General features: G+C 43.5%; 1 protein-coding gene across 1 annotated transcript in view; it reads left to right on the forward strand.

Moving 5' to 3' along the window:
* Positions 1–14,057: 14,057 nt before the first annotated feature.
* The window catches only part of LOC308317932 (uncharacterized protein), a gene marked incomplete at its 3' end in the record, with an annotated part of 50,349 nt that continues 43,658 nt past the window's right edge, over positions 14,058–20,748 (forward strand). The window contains exons 1-4 of the mRNA XM_080767278.1: positions 14,058–14,165; positions 18,251–18,316; positions 19,579–19,716; positions 20,042–20,197. Coding sequence (XP_080623404.1) covers positions 18,253–18,316; positions 19,579–19,716; positions 20,042–20,197 — 358 coding nt within the window. The 5' untranslated portion in view covers positions 14,058–14,165; positions 18,251–18,252. The remainder of the gene's footprint in view (positions 14,166–18,250; positions 18,317–19,578; positions 19,717–20,041; positions 20,198–20,748) is intronic.

A 20,748-nucleotide genomic window follows, 5' to 3' on the forward strand; every position in this document is an offset into this window, starting at 1 on the left:
AGCATTACACTTGTTTACAAGAGGGTCCACCATGTTCAATTCATCAAAACATTTAGAGACGTAGAAATAGACACCCTGTAAAATTTGAATCCCCCCCCCCCCCCCCCGCCCACCCTTTCCCCCTCACTGTATAATGTTTCTTCTCCCTTTTTACCTCCTTTATGATGCATTCCTGTTCTGTTCTTTGGCTAAATAGAATATCTGTACGTCTCTAAATGTTGTGATGAATTGAACACGGTGGACCCTCTTGTAAACCAGTGTAATGCTTTATGGTGTCGTTCACTCACAGTTAACAGTCTCTGTGTTGAGTTGCGCTTGAAATGTACTGCAAACTGTTAATAAATGCTTCAATCAATCAATTTTCAATCATAATAATCCAGAAGCTGTTTTTTTAATTGTTTTTATATCAACAAATTGATGAATGGCATCACGCCTGGTGCTAATTTAGACTCTTATTGTACATAAATTAGCAGATCTACAAGCTCAAACAGTGTGAAGTATTGTACTATTGTATTGAGTTAAGCGTGATGCCACACAACTGTTAAATGTAATGTTTTGCATAGTATTGTATATTTATTTGTCATGACATGTTTTGATGAATTGAGTACACTAGTCCTTTTATATCCATTTGAATATATGAACACCACATTACAGTATATGTACAGTGTGGGTGTAATGAGATCGTAACTGATCACAATATTGATTGGGAGGAAATTCTTAACAGATGATCTTTGGGAAGAATTGGGATTGGCACAGAATTATTATTATTAATATTATTATTATGCTAGTGGTCCCCAGTGTTCCGTGAAGCAAACAGACAGACAGACAGGCAGGCAGACAGACAGACAGACAGACAGGCAGGCAGGCAGACATTTAGTTCTTCATTTATTAGTTTAGATAATGGAACAATGGTTTAAAAAAGTAACTATACTTTCCTGTGGATTTATTTTCTAGTAAAACTAGTATTAATGTATTCCAGATAATAAAGTAAAGCATCTTTGCCTTTCTTTCTTAGTATAATTCTATTTACGGTATCCTTTATTCAGTGACAGTTACACGCCTCCTCCACCAGGGGACGACAGACAGACAGAGACACAGACAACGGAGCCTGCACCAATTGCTTTGCTGCTCACGTTGACCCGGAAGTAAAGCCGTGTTGTTGTAATTTTCAAAGCATCATGGCGGCTCAGAACAAACATTTTGCGGACAGAAAGTAGATCCTCTCTAACGTCATAAAAACATGTCATGTGGAGTTTTATGAAACAAACGCCTTGCAGATTGAAAGAGGATCATTCTAGCTTTCCCTGCAGCTGCAAATGTTGGTGAGTTTAACTTCGTTTAATGCAAAGCAGATGCTGATTGGATGAATGAACCGATCCCTCGATGGTATTTTAGTTGCGACTCTAGATCAGTGCTTCCCAAAGTGGCGTCCGTTATCTTATGCTTTGCTACTGTAGGTTGTACAAAATAATATTGGGTCAATTTAATTTGCAGGACTCACCTCGCGCACAGCTGCCTTGTCTGTGTTGTTGACATGACATGGGCTTGCAGGACACATAGTTCCTTTGCAGACAATACAATCTGCTTCTCATTGGTCAGTCACAAAGCTAAGAAAACAGTAGCCTACTTTTTCTGCATGTCAATGATGATGAGATAGTTCTTTGGCATGTCAAGCTTTCCTCACGGAGAGCACAACAGTCTATCTGCAGACAGCAGAGCAGTGCTGGCAGCACTCAGCGCACAGCGCATGCAGAGTTATGAATAATACACATTCCGGGGTTCGGGCTGAAAGTCCACCTCTCACAGTGTTTTCCCACTACGAACCATTGAACGTGCATTGTAATACACATTGGTCTGAATGGTCTGTGAGCAGCGATACATATACAGGCGATACGTGTAAAACCCTGGGCATTTGAAGGAATTTATAAAACCCCCCCGGACTGCCCGGACAGCCCCCCAAAAGAGGACTTGTCCGGGCAAAAGAGGACGTATGGTAAGCCTAGTGTAGCAGAGTGGCTCACAGCCTGATGGTGGCGCTATAGTGTAGCAGAGTGACTCACAGCCTGATGGTGGCGCTATAGTGTAGCAGAGTGGCTCACAGCCTGATGGTGGCGCTATAGTGTAGCAGAGTGACTCACAGCCTGATGGTGGCGCTATAGTGTAGCAGAGTGGCTCACAGCCTGATGGTGGCGCTATAGTGTAGCAGAGTGGCTCACAGCCTGATGGTGGCGCTATAGTGTAGCAGAGTGGCTCACGGCCTGGTTTTAGTCGACTAAATATCATAAGATTTTAGTCGACTAAATCTACAGCTGATCTAGTCGACTAAACTGTATTTTGGTGGCCTTGATGCTGTGGTAATGACAGTTTTTTTTCACTTGCTGGAAATAGCAGATCTACAAGCCTTGTAGATCTGCTATTTCCAGCATGCAACCAAGTGTAAAATGACTTATAGTGGATCTCTTGTCCACTAGTCCCTTCCTAACATTTTAGTCTAGTTTCTTTTTGTTGACGAAATCGTCAGTATATTTAGTCTTAGTTTTAGTCACCGTAGCTTAGTTTTCATCTAGTTTCCATTTAGTTTTCGTCAGTGGAAAATTTAAAAGTTAGCCGACGAACATTTTTCGTCATAGTCTTAGTGGGTAAAAACAACAGTGGTTCAGGTCGCTACATTCACAGTGAAGACGCGTTCACAAACATTCACATTTAAAATGGTCCACGGTGTTGGGAATGTTCTGGGACAGCTTCTAATCGGATGAATCGATCAATAAGGTTAATAATAATAATAATAATAATAATAATAATAATAATAATAATCTTTATTGTCCCGAAGGATATTCATTTTCACAGGTCTGTTCAACACCAACAACAAAAACAGCACATAGTACAGAAACAGCATTACACCAAGACAATACAGTACAGAAACAACATAACACCAAGACAATACAGTACAGAAACAACATAACACCAAGACAATACAGTACAGAAACAACATAACACCAAGACAATACAGTACAGAAACAACATAACACCAAGACAATACAGTACAGAAACAACATAACACCAAGACAATACAGTACAGAAACAACATAACACCAAGACAATACAGTACAGAAACAACATTACACCAAGACAATACAGTACAGAAACAACATAACACCAAGACAATACAGTACAGAAACAACATAACACCAAGACAATACAGTACAGAAACAACATTACACCAAGACAATACAGTACAGAAACAACATAACACCAAGACAATACAGTACAGAAACAACATAACACCAAGACAATACAGTACAGAAACAACATAACACCAAGACAATACAGTACAGAAACAACATAACACCAAGACAATACAGTACAGAAACAACATAACACCAAGACAATACAGTACAGAAACAACATAACACCAAGACAATACAGTACAGAAACAACATTACACCAAGACAATACAGTACAGAAACAACATAACACCAAGACAATACAGTACAGAAACAACATAACACCAAGACAATACAGTACAGAAACAACATAACACCAAGACAATACAGTACAGAAACAACATTACACCAAGACAATACAGTACAGAAACAACATAACACCAAGACAATACAGTACAGAAACAACATAACACCAAGACAATACAGTACAGAAACAACATTACACCAAGACAATACAGTACAGAAACAACATAACACCAAGACAATACAGTACAGAAACAACATAACACCAAGACAATACAGTACAGAAACAACATAACACCAAGACAATACAGTACAGAAACAACATAACACCAAGACAATACAGTACAGAAACAACATAACACCAAGACAATACAGTACAGAAACAACATAACACCAAGACAATACAGTACAGAAACAACATAACACCAAGACAATACAGTACAGAAACAACATAACACCAAGACAATACAGTACAGAAACAACATAACACCAAGACAATACAGTACAGAAACAACATAACACCAAGACTATACAGTACAGAAACAACATAACACCAAGACAATACAGTACAGAAACAACATAACACCAAGACAATACAGTACAGAAACAACATAACACCAAGACAATACAGTACAGAAACAACATAACACCAAGACAATACAGTACAGAAACAACATAACACCAAGACAATACAGTACAGAAACAACATAACACCAAGACAATACAGTACAGAAACAACATAACACCAAGACAATACAGTACAGAAACAACATAACACCAAGACAATACAGTACAGAAACAACATAACACCAAGACAATACAGTACAGAAACAACATAACACCAAGACAATACAGTACAGAAACAACATTACACCAAGACAATACAGTACAGAAACAACATAACACCAAGACAATACAGTACAGAAACAACATAACACCAAGACAATACAGTACAGAAACAACATTACACCAAGACAATACAGTACAGAAACAACATAACACCAAGACAATACAGTACAGAAACAACATAACACCAAGACAATACAGTACAGAAACAACATAACACCAAGACAATACAGTACAGAAACAACATAACACCAAGACAATACAGTACAGAAACAACATAACACCAAGACAATACAGTACAGAAACAACATTACACCAAGACAATACAGTACAGAAACAACATAACACCAAGACAATACAGTACAGAAACAACATTACACCAAGACAATACAGTACAGAAACAACATAACACCAAGACAATACAGTACAGAAACAACATAACACCAAGACAATACAGTACAGAAACAACATAACACCAAGACAATACAGTACAGAAACAACATTACACCAAGACAATACAGTACAGAAACAACATAACACCAAGACAATACAGTACAGAAACAACATAACACCAAGACAATACAGTACAGAAACAACATAACACCAAGACAATACAGTACAGAAACAACATAACACCAAGACAATACAGTACAGAAACAACATAACACCAAGACAATACAGTACAGAAACAACATAACACCAAGACAATACAGTACAGAAACAACATAACACCAAGACAATACAGTACAGAAACAACATAACACCAAGACAATACAGTACAGAAACAACATTACACCAAGACAATACAGTACAGAAACAACATTACACCAAGACAATACAGTACAGAAACAACATTACACCAAGACAATACAGTACAGAAACAACATTACACCAAGACAATACAGTACAGAAACAACATAACACCAAGACAATACAGTACAGAAACAACATTACACCAAGACAATACAGTACAGAAACAACATAACACCAAGACAATACAGTACAGAAACAACATAACACCAAGACAATACAGTACAGAAACAACATAACACCAAGACAATACAGTACAGAAACAACATAACACCAAGACAATACAGTACAGAAACAACATAACACCAAGACAATACAGTACAGAAACAACATAACACCAAGACAATACAGTACAGAAACAACATTACACCAAGACAATACAGTACAGAAACAACATAACACCAAGACAATACAGTACAGAAACAACATAACACCAAGACAATACAGTACAGAAACAACATTACACCAAGACAATACAGTACAGAAACAACATTACACCAAGACAATACAGTACAGAAACAACATAACACCAAGACAATACAGTACAGAAACAACATTACACCAAGACAATACAGTACAGAAACAACATAACACCAAGACAATACAGTACAGAAACAACATTACACCAAGACAATACAGTACAGAAACAACATAACACCAAGACAATACAGTACAGAAACAACATAACACCAAGACAATACAGTACAGAAACAACATTACACCAAGACAATACAGTACAGAAACAACATTACACCAAGACAATACAGTACAGAAACAACATAACACCAAGACAATACAGTACAGAAACAACATTACACCAAGACAATACAGTACAGAAACAACATAACACCAAGACAATACAGTACAGAAACAACATTACACCAAGACAATACAGTACAGAAACAACATTACACCAAGACAATACAGTACAGAAACAACATTACACCAAGACAATACAGTACAGAAACAACATAACACCAAGACAATACAGTACAGAAACAACATAACACCAAGACAATACAGTACAGAAACAACATTACACCAAGACAATACAGTACAGAAACAACATTACACCAAGACAATACAGTACAGAAACAACATTACACCAAGACAATACAGTACAGAAACAACATAACACCAAGACAATACAGTACAGAAACAACATAACACCAAGACAATACAGTACAGAAACAACATAACACCAAGACAATACAGTACAGAAACAACATTACACCAAGACAATACAGTACAGAAACAACATAACACCAAGACAATACAGTACAGAAACAACATAACACCAAGACAATACAGTACAGAAACAACATTACACCAAGACAATACAAAACAAAACATGAGTTCCCCACTGTGTACAGAAACCATCCTATCATACTGTACACTGTGTACAGAAACCCTCCTATCATACTGTACACTGTGTACAGAAACCATCCTATCATACTGTACACTGTGTACAGAAACCATCCTATCATACTGTACACTGTGTACAGAAACCATCCTATCATACTGTACACTGTGTACAGAAACCCTCCTATCATACTGTACACTGTGTACAGAAACCATCCTATGGGCGGGGCAGTTTGTTTAATGCCGCGATGGCTGAGGGGACAAAACTCCTACTGAAACGAACCTTTTTCCAGAGTAAAGTTCTGTATCTTTGTCCAGATGGCATGAGGTTGAAGAAGCGATACAGGGGATGATGATCAGTGTCACGTGATATTGAGAGTGCTAGCCGTGTGGTGGCATTATTGTTCATATCAGAAAGTGTTGGTGTGGGAAGTCCGAAGAAGTTTACGACTATCAATGTGTTAATTCGTTCATTAATTACTGTATCATTTATTAATCTGTGCAGAACTCTAGTGAAGCGGAGACGGAGACGGTCATGGATGGACGCGGTGATGTCATCATGACGGATAGGCCACGCCCACCAGGTAATGTTTATTCTCATGACATTAATTTCATTGTATTTCTTTTCATATTCCATCTGAATTAGTAGTTATGTGTGCATGCGCATGTGAGATTGATTTAACTGTGAGGTGCTGAACCCGACTGTTTTTATAATAATTATATATCGACACTTTGGCAATTTGGCAATGTAAAGGTATGTGTTCGCATGCCAATAACGTGGCAGTCGACGTCTGTGCGTGCGTGCGTGCTGTGTGTGCGTGCGTGCGTGTGTGCGTGTGTGCATTGTGTGCGTGCGTGCGTGTGTGCGTGTGTGCTGTGCGTGTGTGCATTGCGTGCGTGTGTGCATTGCGTGCGTGTGTGCGTCCAGAATCAGAACAAAGGCCCAGTTTCTTCGGGAGACGTTTCCAGAACGGGGAGGAGAGCAGAAACATGTCTCGTAGCATCCTGAGGCTGCTGGGAAAGAAACATGGTGATTATTAATAAAATAACAATGTGTTTATTAGTGTTTTAAGCATTATGTTATACTTTAGCTATTGAAAAATAGCAGATCTACAAGCTCACAACGTGTCGCACTGCCATGCGTTGTGAGCTTGTAGATCAGCTATTTTCAGCATGCAACCAAGTGTAAAATGACTTGTACTGGATCTCTTGTGCCTTCCTAACATTTTAGTCTCGTTTTTATTTGTTGACGAAATTCATTGTCAGTATATTTAGTTTTAGTCATCAGTCATTAGTTTTCACATAGTTTCCATTGTCAGTTTTCGTCAGTGGAAAAAGGTAGTTGAACGACATAGTTTTAGTCGAGGAAATCAACAGTGCTATTGTCTTGTATTCCAGAGCAGTGTGTGGAGTCCAGACAGCCGTTGAAGAACACTTCTCCAGAGACAGATATCAATGTTTCTATTGAGTCCAGACAGCCGTTGAAGAGCACTTCTCCAGAGACAGATATCAATGTTTCTATTGAGTCCAGACAGCCGTTGAAGAACACTTCTCCAGAGACAGATATCAATGTTTCTATTGAGTCCAGACAGCCGTTGAAGAACACTTCTCCAGAGACAGATATCAATGTTTCTATTGAGTCCAGACAGCCGTTGAAGAACACTTCTCCAGAGACAGATATCAATGTTTCTATTGAGTCCAGACAGCCGCTGAAGAACACTTCTCCACTGCCAGATATCAATGTTTCTATTGAGTCCAGACAGCCGCTGAATAACACTTCTCCAGAGACAGATATCAATGTTTCTATTGAGTCCAGACAGCCGCTGAAGAACACTTCTCCACTGCCAGATATCAATGTTTCTATTGAGTCCAGACAGCCGCTGAATAACACTTCTCCAGAGACAGATATCAATGTTTCTATTGAGTCCAGACAGCCGTTGAAGAACACTTCTCCAGAGACAGATATCAATGTTTCTATTGAGTCCAGACAGCCGTTGAAGAACACTTCTCCACTGACAGATATCAATGTTTCTATTGAGTCCAGACAGCCGCTGAATAACACTTCTCCAGAGACAGATATCAATGTTTCTATTGAGTCCAGACAGCCGCTGAAGAACACTTCTCCACTGACAGATATCAATGTTTCTATTGAGTCCAGACAGCCGCTGAAGAACACTTCTCCACTGACAGATATCAATGTTTCTATTGAGTCCAGACAGCCGCTGAAGAGCACTTCTCCAGAGACAGATATCAATGTTTCTGTTAAACAAGAAGATCAACTTCAGGCTGAAGTTGAGGTTGAACTTGAAGACTTCGGTAAGTATTTATTTCTTTCGTTCTTTAACCAAGTAGTTTTTGTTTTTGTTACAATAACATTATTTAGCCTACAAATACAATAACATTTAGCCTACAAATACAATAACATTTAGACTACAAATACAACAACATTTAGCCTACAAATGCAATAACATTTAGCCTACAAATACAATAACATTTAGCCTACAAATGCAATAACATTTAGCCTACAAATGCAATAACATTTCGCCTACAAATACAACAACATTTAGCCTACAAATGCAATAACATTTAGCCTACAAATACAATAACATTTAGACTACAAATACAATAACATTTAGCCTACAAATGCAATAACATTTAGCCTACAAATACAATAACATTTAGCCTACAAATACAATAACATTTAGACTACAAATACAACAACATTTAGCCTACAAATACAACAACATTTAGCCTACAAATACAACAACATTTAGCCTACAAATACAATAACATTTAGCCTACAAATGCAATAACATTTAGCCTACAAATGCAATAACATTTAGACTACAAATACAATAACATTTAGACTACATATACAATACAATCGTGTGGATTTGTTAAAACCTCCATTACAGTTAGTCTTGTTTTCTCCTCTCCTGAACACTTAGGCCCTCATTTATCAACCGTGCGTACGCCAAAATATGGGTGCACGCCGAAATTGCCGACATTTTTGACCATTTACCATTTCCGGCAAAGCTTGAAATTGAAAGTGACAACGTTCAAATCCCACGTCTGCTCGGCAGCTTGCTTACGCTTTTTCCTTGGCTGTTTTTCTGTCGTACACAAGCGGAGCAGCCTTGTCTGAACTGCTGACACTGTCACAGGCATCTAAACATATGTTTTCACTCCTAAAATGTTAATATAAAACGGTATGTGTATGTAAAAAACAAAAGAGAGATTTCCAACTTTACAAGTAATTAAAATCGCGCAATTAAAAACAATATAACATGTTTACAATGTATTAGTTTGTGCTTAATCAAACACTGCTTTACTGGCCTTGTTATGCGAGCGCACTTGTGAGATGATTTTGGAGCGCATGCGGACGCGGTGATGCGGCATATGCGATTATGATATTATTTTAAAAAAAAAGGCATGAATGGACAGTGGACTGCACGCCTTTATTTCCAAGTGACATGTGACAAGCATACAGCTTGCCTATTTGTAGTAAGTACTAGCAGGCTATAGGCGTAAGGGGCTTAATCATTCACCATTTATAAGTGCTTAGACAGTTTTGACAGTTTTGAAAGTTCAGATAAAAGCAAGATCATTTTCGGGGCTCGGGAGGATCGCTGGACCGCGGCGTGCGTCGCCAACACATACCAGCACACATGCAAGCGGCAAGCCTTCATCCATATGTTTATGATTCGTTCATCAATGATCAAATCAGAAATCACTACATAAACGTTGATTATGACTGCCTTGACGACATGATAGCCTCTCTCATGCTGTATGAGAGAGCTAGGCTATCATGTCGGCAGTCACCTACAGGACTTTAATATCACAGCAGTGCGCAGTCTTCGCCGTGCACTGAGCACGAATGGGTAAAATTAATATAGGCCAGCCTACAAACTAATTCCATTCATGGCGATGCGATGTCGATGTGTCATGTATATGCGTGCATGCGTGGACATGACAGCAAAGCAAGCGAGGTGAGAGGAAAACAGACAAGGTAGGCCTACAACTTTATTTAATTCATGCAGGTGTTCGTTCTTTTTGGGCTTGCAAGTTGCGTGTGCGTCTGTGTGTGTGTGTGTGTGTGTGTGTGTGTGTCAAGAGAGGGGGGTGTGGGCAGCAATAAGGCACGGGAGAAACGTATTTTTTCCTGTAACCCTGGTTACCAAACTTACCAGCCGTCGTATTACAATTGTTCATGTCGCAAAAACGAGGGCGAGGCTTGATTTCATAGGGCGTGCCAGATAGATTTCAGCGGTCACATTTATTAACGTCGGAACAAAATTAAGGAAGGATCAGCTGTTTGCGATCACTTTATAAATGCCGTGGCGACGTGGGTGTACTAGGAAACCTGCACTCCAATCTGTGGCAGATTTTACACTCGATTGATCAATGAGGGCCTTAGTCTTGTTTCTCCTCTCCTCAACACTTAGTCTTGTTTTCTCCTCTCCTCAACAGTCAGTCTTGTTTTCTCCTCTCCTCAACAGTTAGTCTTGTTTTCTCCTCTCCTGAACACTAAGGCCCTCATTTATCAATCGAGTGTAAAATCTGCCACAGATTGGAGTGCAGGTTTCCTAGTACACCCACGTGTAACAGCTGATCCTTCCTTAATTTCGTTCTGACGTTAATAAATGTGACCGCTGAAATCTATCTGGCACGCCCTATGAAATCAAGCCTCGCCCTCGTTTTTGCGACTGAACACATGAAATACGACCTGTGGGAACCATGGAAACCATGGGAAAAACGTTTCTCCCGTGCCTTGCTGCCCGCCTCACCCACCTCTCTCATACACACACACACACACACACACACACACACACACACACACACACACACACACACACACACACACACAAGCACACGCAACTTGCAAGCCCAACTAACTGGTGTCTTGTTAAATAAATAAAGAACGAACACCTGCATGAATTAAATAAAGTTGTAGGCCTACCCTGTCTGTTTCCCTCTCACCTCGCTTGCCTTGCTGTCATGTCCACGCACGCACCTACATGACACGTACATCGACATCGCATCGCCATGAATGGAATTAGTTTGTATGCTGGCCTATATACATTTTACCCATTCGTGCGCTGTGCACGGCAAAGGGGTGATACTGCGCACTGCTGTGATATTAAAGTCCTGTGGGTGACTCAGTGATGCCTGCATGAGAGATAGGCTATCATGTCGTCAAGGCAGTCATAATCGACGTTTATGTAGTGATTTGATCATTGATGAACGAATCATAAACATATGGATGAAGGCTTGCTTGCATGTGTGCTGGTAGGTGCTGGCGACGCACGCCGCGGGCCCATCCTCCCGACCCCCGAAAATGATCTCGCTTTTATCTGAACTGTCAAAACTGTCAAAACCTGTCTAATTATTACACTTATTTAAATGGTGAATGATTAAGCCCCTTACGCCTATAGCCTGCTAGTACTTACTACAAATAGGCAGCTGTATGCTTGTCATTGTCACTTGGAAGTAAAGGCGTGCAGTCCATTTATGTTTTTTTTTAAATAATATCATAATCGCATATGCCGCATCACCGCGTCCGCATGCGCTCCAAAATCATCTCACAAGTGCGCTTGCATAACAAGGCCAGTAAAGCACTGTTTGATTAAGCACAAACTAATACATTGTAAACATGTTATATTGTTTTTAATTGCGCAATTTTAATTACTTGTAAAGTTGGAAATCTCTCCCTTTTTTTTACATACACATACCGTTTTATATAAACATTTTAGGAGTGAAAACATATGTTTAGATGCCTGTGACAGCGTGTCAGCAGTTCAGACAATGCTGCTCCGCTTGTGTAAGACAGAAAAACAGCCAAGGACAAAGCTTAAGCAAGCTGCCGAGCAGACGTGGGTTTTGAACGTTGTCAAGTTCAATTTCAAGCTTTGCCGGAAATGGTAAATGTCGAAAATGTCGGCAATTTCGGCATGCACCCATATTTTGGCGTACGCACGGTTGATAAATGAGGGCCTTAGTCTTGCATCCATGACTGTCTCTGTATCAAAATGAGTCACATTCATAGCACACTTATGCCATATCACAATACGATCGGATCGGGGCAGCCCTAGTATACATGTCTGTAGTTAAAGTCTTCTTCTATTGTCTTGTATTCCAGAGCAGTGTGTGGAGTCCAGGCAGCCGTTGAAGAGCACTTCTCCACTGACAGATATCAATGTTTCTATTGAGTCCAGACAGCCGTTGAAGAGCACTTCTCCAGAGACAGATATCAACGTTTCTGTTAAACAAGAAGATCAACTTCAGGCTGACGTTGAGGTTAAACTTGAAGAGCTCAGTAAGTTTTTGAAGGACCAAGCCCGAAGGGACTCTAAAGTGTTATTCATAGTCTGGGTTTTGAGTGGTGAGGTGACCACCGAACTACAACATGACGTCACTGAGGTGACCACCGAACTACAACATGACGTCACTGAGGTGACCTCCGAACTACAACATGACGTCACTGAGGTGACCACCGAACTACAACATGACGTCACTGAGGTGACCACCAAACTACAACATGACGTCACTGAGGTGACCACCGAACTACAACATGACGTCACTGAGGTGACCACCGAACTACAACATGACGTCACTGAGCCGCGGTGAAGAGCAAACCACCGTCACCGCTCCAGCCCTTCTCTCTGTTTTTACTCACCACCGCTCAACGTTATTTCAGCTCCGGTGGTCACCTCACCACCGGAGCGGTGGTCACCTCACCTCACCACCGGAGTGGTGGTCACCTCACCACCGGAGTGGTGGTCACCTCACCACCGGAGCGGTGGTCACCTCGCCTCACCACCGGAGCGGTGGTCACCTCACCTCACCACCGGAGCGGTGGTCAGCTCACCACCGAAAATCCAGACTATGAATAGGTCTTTAGGGCTCCATTTTTCTCACCGCTAAACCCCTTATCCCTAAACTTCTTTGCTTTTTCTTTACCATTTGAAAAACGTTTAGTTCAACTAGCCAATCTACATTGACACGTTGTGAGCTTGTAGACTGGCCATTTGAACTATTCAAAAATGAAAATGGAGCTCTAAGAGTCCATTATTGTTTCATACATGAAGCGTCACATGTTTATGAAACTTTAAAGTATGTGGTAGAGGGGAATGAAACCAGTCTTACTCCAATTGGCAAAAACAAATAATAATAATAATAATTTCACACGTCCTCCCAATAGGGTTATGCCTAAAGGACGGGTTAAACACAGACACAAGACGGGTGTCTTGGATGTGTGAACGCAGCCCAGTGAGGGCATAGTGTCGACCCCACGCACTCACCTCCACGCCACCCCCTCCTGGTGCTGCGGCCATCTTGGAAACTAAACACACTATAAACACATGGGAGAGGGGGCGGGGCCGAGAAACGTATTGTTGTGTTTTGTTTTGTCTCGGTGTGTTTGTCATGCTCATTTCAGCCATATAAATATTTCATTCCCATTTTTTTTTTTTGTTGGGGGTCAACTCCTCTGCGCTCCACCAGAGGGAGACTCTAGGACCCCCGGGGGTCCTGGGACCAGAGGTTGGGAACCTCAGCGCCACGGAGCCACGCCCAGGAAACGGCGGCGCAGAGTCTCAGCCCTGGGATACCGCACGCCCAGCGCCACCCGGGAGCGCCGGGCTGAGGAGGCCAGACGACGCCTAGCCCCGCCCACACACGGTACACCTGCTCTAGCCCCGCCCACACACACAGTACACCTGCTCTAGCCCCGCCCACACACACAGTACACCTGCTCTAGCCCCGCCCACACACAGTACACCTGCTCTAGCCCCGCCCACACACAGTACACCTGCTCTAGCCCCGCCCACACACACAGTGCACCTGCTCTAGCCCCGCCCACACACACAATACACCTGCTCTAGCCCCGCCCACACACACAATACACCTGCTCTAGCCCCGCCCACACACACAGTACACCTGCTCTAGCCCCGCCCACACACACAATACACCTGCTCTAGCCCCGCCCACACACACAATACACCTGCTCTAACCCCGCCCACACACACAATACACCTGCTCTAACCCCGCCCACACACACAATACACCTGCTCTAACCCCGCCCACACACACAATACACCTGCTCTAGCCCCGCCCACACACACAGTACACCTGCTCTAGCCCCGCCCACACACACGGTACACCTGCTCTAGCCCCGCCCACACACAATACACCTGCTCTAACCCCGCCCACACACACAATACACCTGCTCTAACCCCGCCCACACACACAGTACACCTGCTCTAGCCCCGCCCACACACACAGTACACCTGCTCTAGCCCCGCCCACACACAGTACACCTGCTCTAGCCCCGCCCACACACAGTACACCTGCTCTAGCCCCGCCCACACACGGTACACCTGCTCTAGCCCCGCCCACACACACAGTACACCTGCTCTAGCCCCGCCCACACACAGTACACCTGCTCTAGCCCCGCCCACACACAGTACACCTGCTCTAGCCCCGCCCACACACACAGTACACCTGCTCTAGCCCCGCCCACACACAGTACACCTGCTCTAGCCCCGCCCACACACACAGTACACCTGCTCTAGCCCCGCCCACACACAGTACACCTGCTCTAACCCAGCGGTTCCCAAACCGCTGGGACCCCTAAATCAACATTTTTTAGCTCCGCGGACCCCCATTTGGGACCCCCCATAAGAGAAGATTTTCATTACGGCTCTGGCAGTGATTCTGAACCCTCAAGGACCCCCCCCCCCCCCCCCCCGTTTGACATGCATTAGTCTACAGACCCCCCTTTAATATCATTTCTATCTCACGGACCCCCAATTTATAGTGTTAATGATATAATGTTAAAGGAGAATTCCATGCTAGAAGGATTTCTTACCTTTCTTTGTAGTTGTTACGTCCCCACCAAAGAGGTCCAGGTGTTATGTGTAGTTGTTACGTCCCCACCAAAGAGGTCCAGGTGTTATGTGTAGTTGTTACGTCCCCACCAAAGAGGTCCAGGTGTTATTTGTAGTTGTTACGTCCCCACCAAAGAGGTCCAGGTGTTATGTGTAGTTGTTACGTCCCCACCAAAGAGGTCCAGGTGTTATTTGTAGTTGTTACGTCCCCACCAAAGAGGTCCAGGTGTTATGTGTAGTTGTTACGTCCCCACCAAAGAGGTCCAGGTGTTATTTGTAGTTGTTACGTCCCCACCAAAGAGGTCCAGGTGTTATGTATAGTTGTTACGTCCCCACCAAAGAGGTCCAGGTGTTATTTGTAGTTGTTACGTCCCCACCAAAGAGGTCCAGGTGTTATTTGTAGTTGTTACGTCCCCACCAAAGAGGTCCAGGTGTTATTTGTAGTTGTTACGTCCCCACCAAAGAGGTCCAGGTGTTATTTGTAGTTGTTACGTCCCCACCAAAGAGGCCCAGGTGTTATTTGTAGTTGTTACGTCCCCACCAAAGAGGTCCAGGTGATATTTGTAGTTGTTAAGTCCCCCACCAAAGAGGTCCAGGTGTTATTTGTAGTTGTTACGTCCCCACCAAAGAGGTCCAGGTGTTATTTGTAGTGGTTACGTCGCCACCAAAGAGGCCCAGGTGTTATTTGTAGTTGTTACGTCCCCACCAAAGAGGCCCAGGTGTTATTTGTAGTTGTTACGTCCCTACCAAAGAGGTCCAGGTGTTATTTGTAGTTGTTACGTCCCCACCAAAGAGGCCCAGGTGATATTTGTAGTTGTTACGTCCCCACCAAAGAGGCCCAGGTGTTATTTGTAGTTGTTACGTCCCTACCAAAGAGGTCCAGGTTTTTATTTGTAGTTGTTACGTCCCCACCAAAGAGGCCCAGGTGTTATTTGTAGTTGTCACGTCCCCACCAAAGAGGTCCAGGTGATATTTGTAGTTGTTACGTCCCCACCAAAGAGGCCCAGGTGTTATTTGTAGTTGTTATGTCCCCACCAAAGAGGCCCAGGTGTTATTTGTAGTTGTTACGTCCCCACCAAAGAGGTCCAGGTGTTTTCTAACGTAACGGCCACTAGGGGGCCACCTGCGGCTTATAGTCCGGTGCGGCTTGTATACGTCGTACATATTTGGGATTTTCCCTAAATTTGGCTGGTGCAGCTTATATTCAGGTGCGCCTTATAGTCCGGAAATTACGGTATTCTACTCCGAGTCTCTCTCGTGTGACTGAACTTCTCACCCTATCTGTAAGGGAGATGAACTTCTCACCCTATCTGTAAGGGAGATGAACTTCTCACCCTATCTGTAAGGGAGATGAACTTCTCACCCTATCTGTAAGGGAGATGAACTTCTCACCCTATCTGTAAGGGAGATGAACTTCTCACCCTATCTGTAAGGGAGATGAACTTCTCACCCTATCTGTAAGGGAGACGAACTTCTCACCCTATCTGTAAGGGAGATGAACTTCTCACCCTATCTGTAAGGGAGATGAACTTCTCACCCTATCTGTAAGGGAGATGAACTTCTCACCCTATCTGTAAGGGAGATGAACTTCTCACCCTATCTGTAAGGGAGATGAACTTCTCACCCTATCTGTAAGGGAGATGAACTTCTCACCCTATCTGTAAGGGAGATGAACTTCTCACCCTATCTGTAAGGGAGATGAACTTCTCACCCTATCTGTAAGGGAGATGAACTTCTCACCCTATCTGTAAGGGAGATGAACTTCTCACCCTATCTGTAAGGGAGATGAACTTCTCACCCTATCTGTAAGGGAGATGAACTTCTCACCCTATCTGTAAGGGAGATGAACTTCTCACCCTATCTGTAAGGGAGATGAACTTCTCACCCTATCTGTAAGGGAGATTCCAGCCACCCGTCGAAGAAAACTCATTTCAGCCGCTTGTCTTTATGTTTTCACATTACTATTTTTAATTTATGGGTTTCATTTATGGGTTTTAGGGTTCGGGCTAACCCTAAACCTAAACCATAAACCCTAACCACTTCACAGGAATGTGCAGCGGCTGGTTAGGGTTATGGTTATCCCTAACCCTGAACCCTAACCCTAACACCTGAACCCTAACCACTTCACAGGGATGTGCAGCGGCTGGTTAGGGTTATGGTTAACCCTAACCCTGAACACTAACCCTAACACCTGAACCCTAACCACTTCACAGGAATGTGCAGCGGCTGGTTAGGGTTATGGTTATCCCTAACCCTGAACCCTAACCCTAATACCTGAACCCTAACCACTTCACAGGGATGTGCAGCGGCTGGTTAGGGTTATGGTTAACCCTAACCCTGAACACTAACCCTAACACCTGAACCCTAACCACTTCACAGGGATGTGCAGCGGCTGGTTAGGGTTATGGTTATCCCTAACCCTGAACCCTAACCCTAACACCTGAACCCTAACCACTTCACAGGGATGTGCAGCGGCTGGTTAGGGTTATGGTTAACCCTAACCCTGAACCCTAACCCTAACACCTGAACCCTAACCACTTCACAGGAATGTGCAGCGCCTGGTTAGGGTTATGGTTATCCCTAACCCTAAACCCTAACCCTAACACCTGAACCCTAACCACTTCACAGGGATGTGCAGCGGCTGGTTAGGGTTATGGTTATCCCTAACCCTGAACCCTAACCCTAACACCTGAACCCTAACCACTTCACAGGGATGTGCAGCGGCTGGTTAGGGTTATGGTTATCCCTAACCCTGAACCCTAACCCTAACACCTGAACCCTAACCACTTCACAGGAATGTGCAGCGGCTGGTTAGGGTTATGGTTAACCCTAACCCTGAACCCTAACCCTAACACCTGAACCCTAACCACTTCACAGGGATGTGCAGCGGCTTCGCCCACAACACAGTGACACGCAGTCGATCCTCACCCAACCCCACCAAAGGTACGTCCTTCTGTCCTTCTCATTGGCCCTCTACTTAGCCCCTTCTCATTGGCCCTCTACTTAGCCCCATCGTTAAAGTCCCACCCCAGCCCGTCTTTGGCCAATACCGCGTTAGCGACGGTTACTCTAAGTGAGGAGAATGGTCAAGCTTTCAATGCGGGTCAAAATGGTTTAAGCTCCTGATGCAGAAACATCAAGTCAACTCCTCTGTTACTGAGTTGATGTAGAAACATCAAGTCAACTCCTCTGTTACTGAGTTGATGTAGAAACATCAAGTCAACTCCTCTGTTACTGAGTTGATGCAGAATCATCAAGTCAACTCCTCTGTTACTGAGTTGCTCCTCACGTATACTGCTGTCAATCATTCATTCAGAATGATCCCATCTGAAAAACTTTGACCCCTCTATACACTGACACCACACAGCGTATTCAGGGCGGAGTCACCACCCCCGGGGGAAGTTGTGATTTGCTCTCGTTCACTGCAATGCAATTTGAGGCATTTCCAAAACAATATTGTGCAGAGTAGCGATTATCAAACGTATTTGCAATGCCATACGTTGAAAGATCTGTTGCCCGTGGACAATAAGGCACGCTATACCTCCGCAAGTTAGATATTGTCGGCATAGAAGTTTGTCCGTATGGGATTAAGGATTGGACCAAGTTCCATTGGCAGCCATAGAAAATTCTTACCCTGGGCTAAAACCGGATGTGACGTTTTTGGGCGTTCCTGTCTTATGTGGTGTCAGTCTATCACATGGAACTGCTTTTTTGGCGTAGTGATATGGACACAAACAACGAAAAACCGTGTTCCGTGTGATAGAGGGGTCAAAAAAGAAAAAAAAGTTGCACTAATATTGTTTGTGCCCCCTTTTGCTATTGCGATCGAGTCCCAGTGGGACTGTGTTTAGTGGGACTGTGTTTAGTGGGACTGTGTTTAGTGGGACTGTGTTTAGTGGACTGTGTGTTTAGTGGATTGTGTGTTTAGTGGACTGTGTGTTTAGTGGACTGTGTTTAGTGGACTGTGTTTAGTGGCTCAATATAGCTCTTCCCCGTGACCGCGCGTCTAAAATATGAATGCATCTAAAGACTCTTAGCGAGTGGGTCCTTTTCAGATGGGGTCTTGCCCTGATCATTAATTTCAGGGCAAGACCTCGACCTCGTAGGGTACCAGCCTGGTACCCTAGTCAAAATATGGCCCTTGAGGGAAATTAATTGGGGAACCCTGCAACCAACGATGCTGATGTTTGACCTCCACTTCTCAGCAGAACGGCACAGTGACCCCACTACATCACAACTGGTCTACGGTGACCCCACTACCTCACAACTGGTCTACGGTGACCCCACTACATCACAACCACGACTGGCCCGAACCCCCGTTTCACACCAGTACAACACCAGAGGTAATGACTTAGCTCTCAGATTGACCGTTGAGCAGATTGAGTGTTGATCAGATTGAGCGTTGATCAGATTGAGCGTTGATCAGATTGAGCGTTGATCAGATTGAGCGTTGATCAGATTGACCGTTGATCAGATTTACCATTGAATGTGTCGCGTCTCTCTCTCTCTCTCTCTCTCTCTCTCTCCCCCCTCTCTTTCTCTCTCTCTCCCCCTCTATTTCTCTCTCTATCTCTCTCTCTCCTCCCTCTCTCTCTCCCTGCCTCTCTCTGTCTCTCTATCTCTCTCTCTCTCTCCCCTCTCTCTCCCTCTCTCTCTCTCTCTCCTCAGCCTCCCACCGTGACATCACTACTCCACCATTGGCCCAGACTCCTTCAGTGGACCGGTCATGTGACCTGGCTGAGACCAGAGGTGTCTGTCATGAAAACCACATGTATATCCGATGGCTTCATGAAAACCAAAGAGCACCTCAAAGAAACAACCCATGTATGTTGATCTATAAACCTAATCCATGAACCAATCACAGTTTACAGTTTTAATCACAGTTTAATGGATTTTAATCACAGGTTAAGGATTCAATCACAGATCTCCGCCATTAGGACTGTAATAACCTTCCGCTCGTGTCGGAATGCTCCGTCAGGTTAGCTTTTTTATGGATATCAATCCGCGTCGCTGAGAACTATTTTTTCATTATTATTTTGGGTCGGCATTTCCTTCTTTAGCGATCCTAGACCGGATGGCGCATGCGCGCTGCCGTCCACCTCCCGTTATACAGGCAGACTAAAAGCTGAATAACTCCTAATCTACGGATGGATCCACAAGATGGACGCCCACAACATCTGTTTCTGTGCTGCGTGCGCAACCTCTAAATCGCCCCCAAAATAAAAATAAATAAACACTTTCCATCTTAGATATTTCACGTGGTGCGACGGCACCATTTGATCTACCCTAAAAGCGGCCCTGGGGACCACTGACCTCTCTCTCTCTCTGTGTCTCTCCTCAGCCATTGAGTGTTGATCAGATTGAGCGTTGATCAG

This window comes from Protomyctophum bolini (genome assembly GCF_963924005.1).
Source record: "Protomyctophum bolini genome assembly, chromosome: 7".
Classification (NCBI taxonomy): domain Eukaryota; kingdom Metazoa; phylum Chordata; class Actinopteri; order Myctophiformes; family Myctophidae; genus Protomyctophum; species Protomyctophum bolini.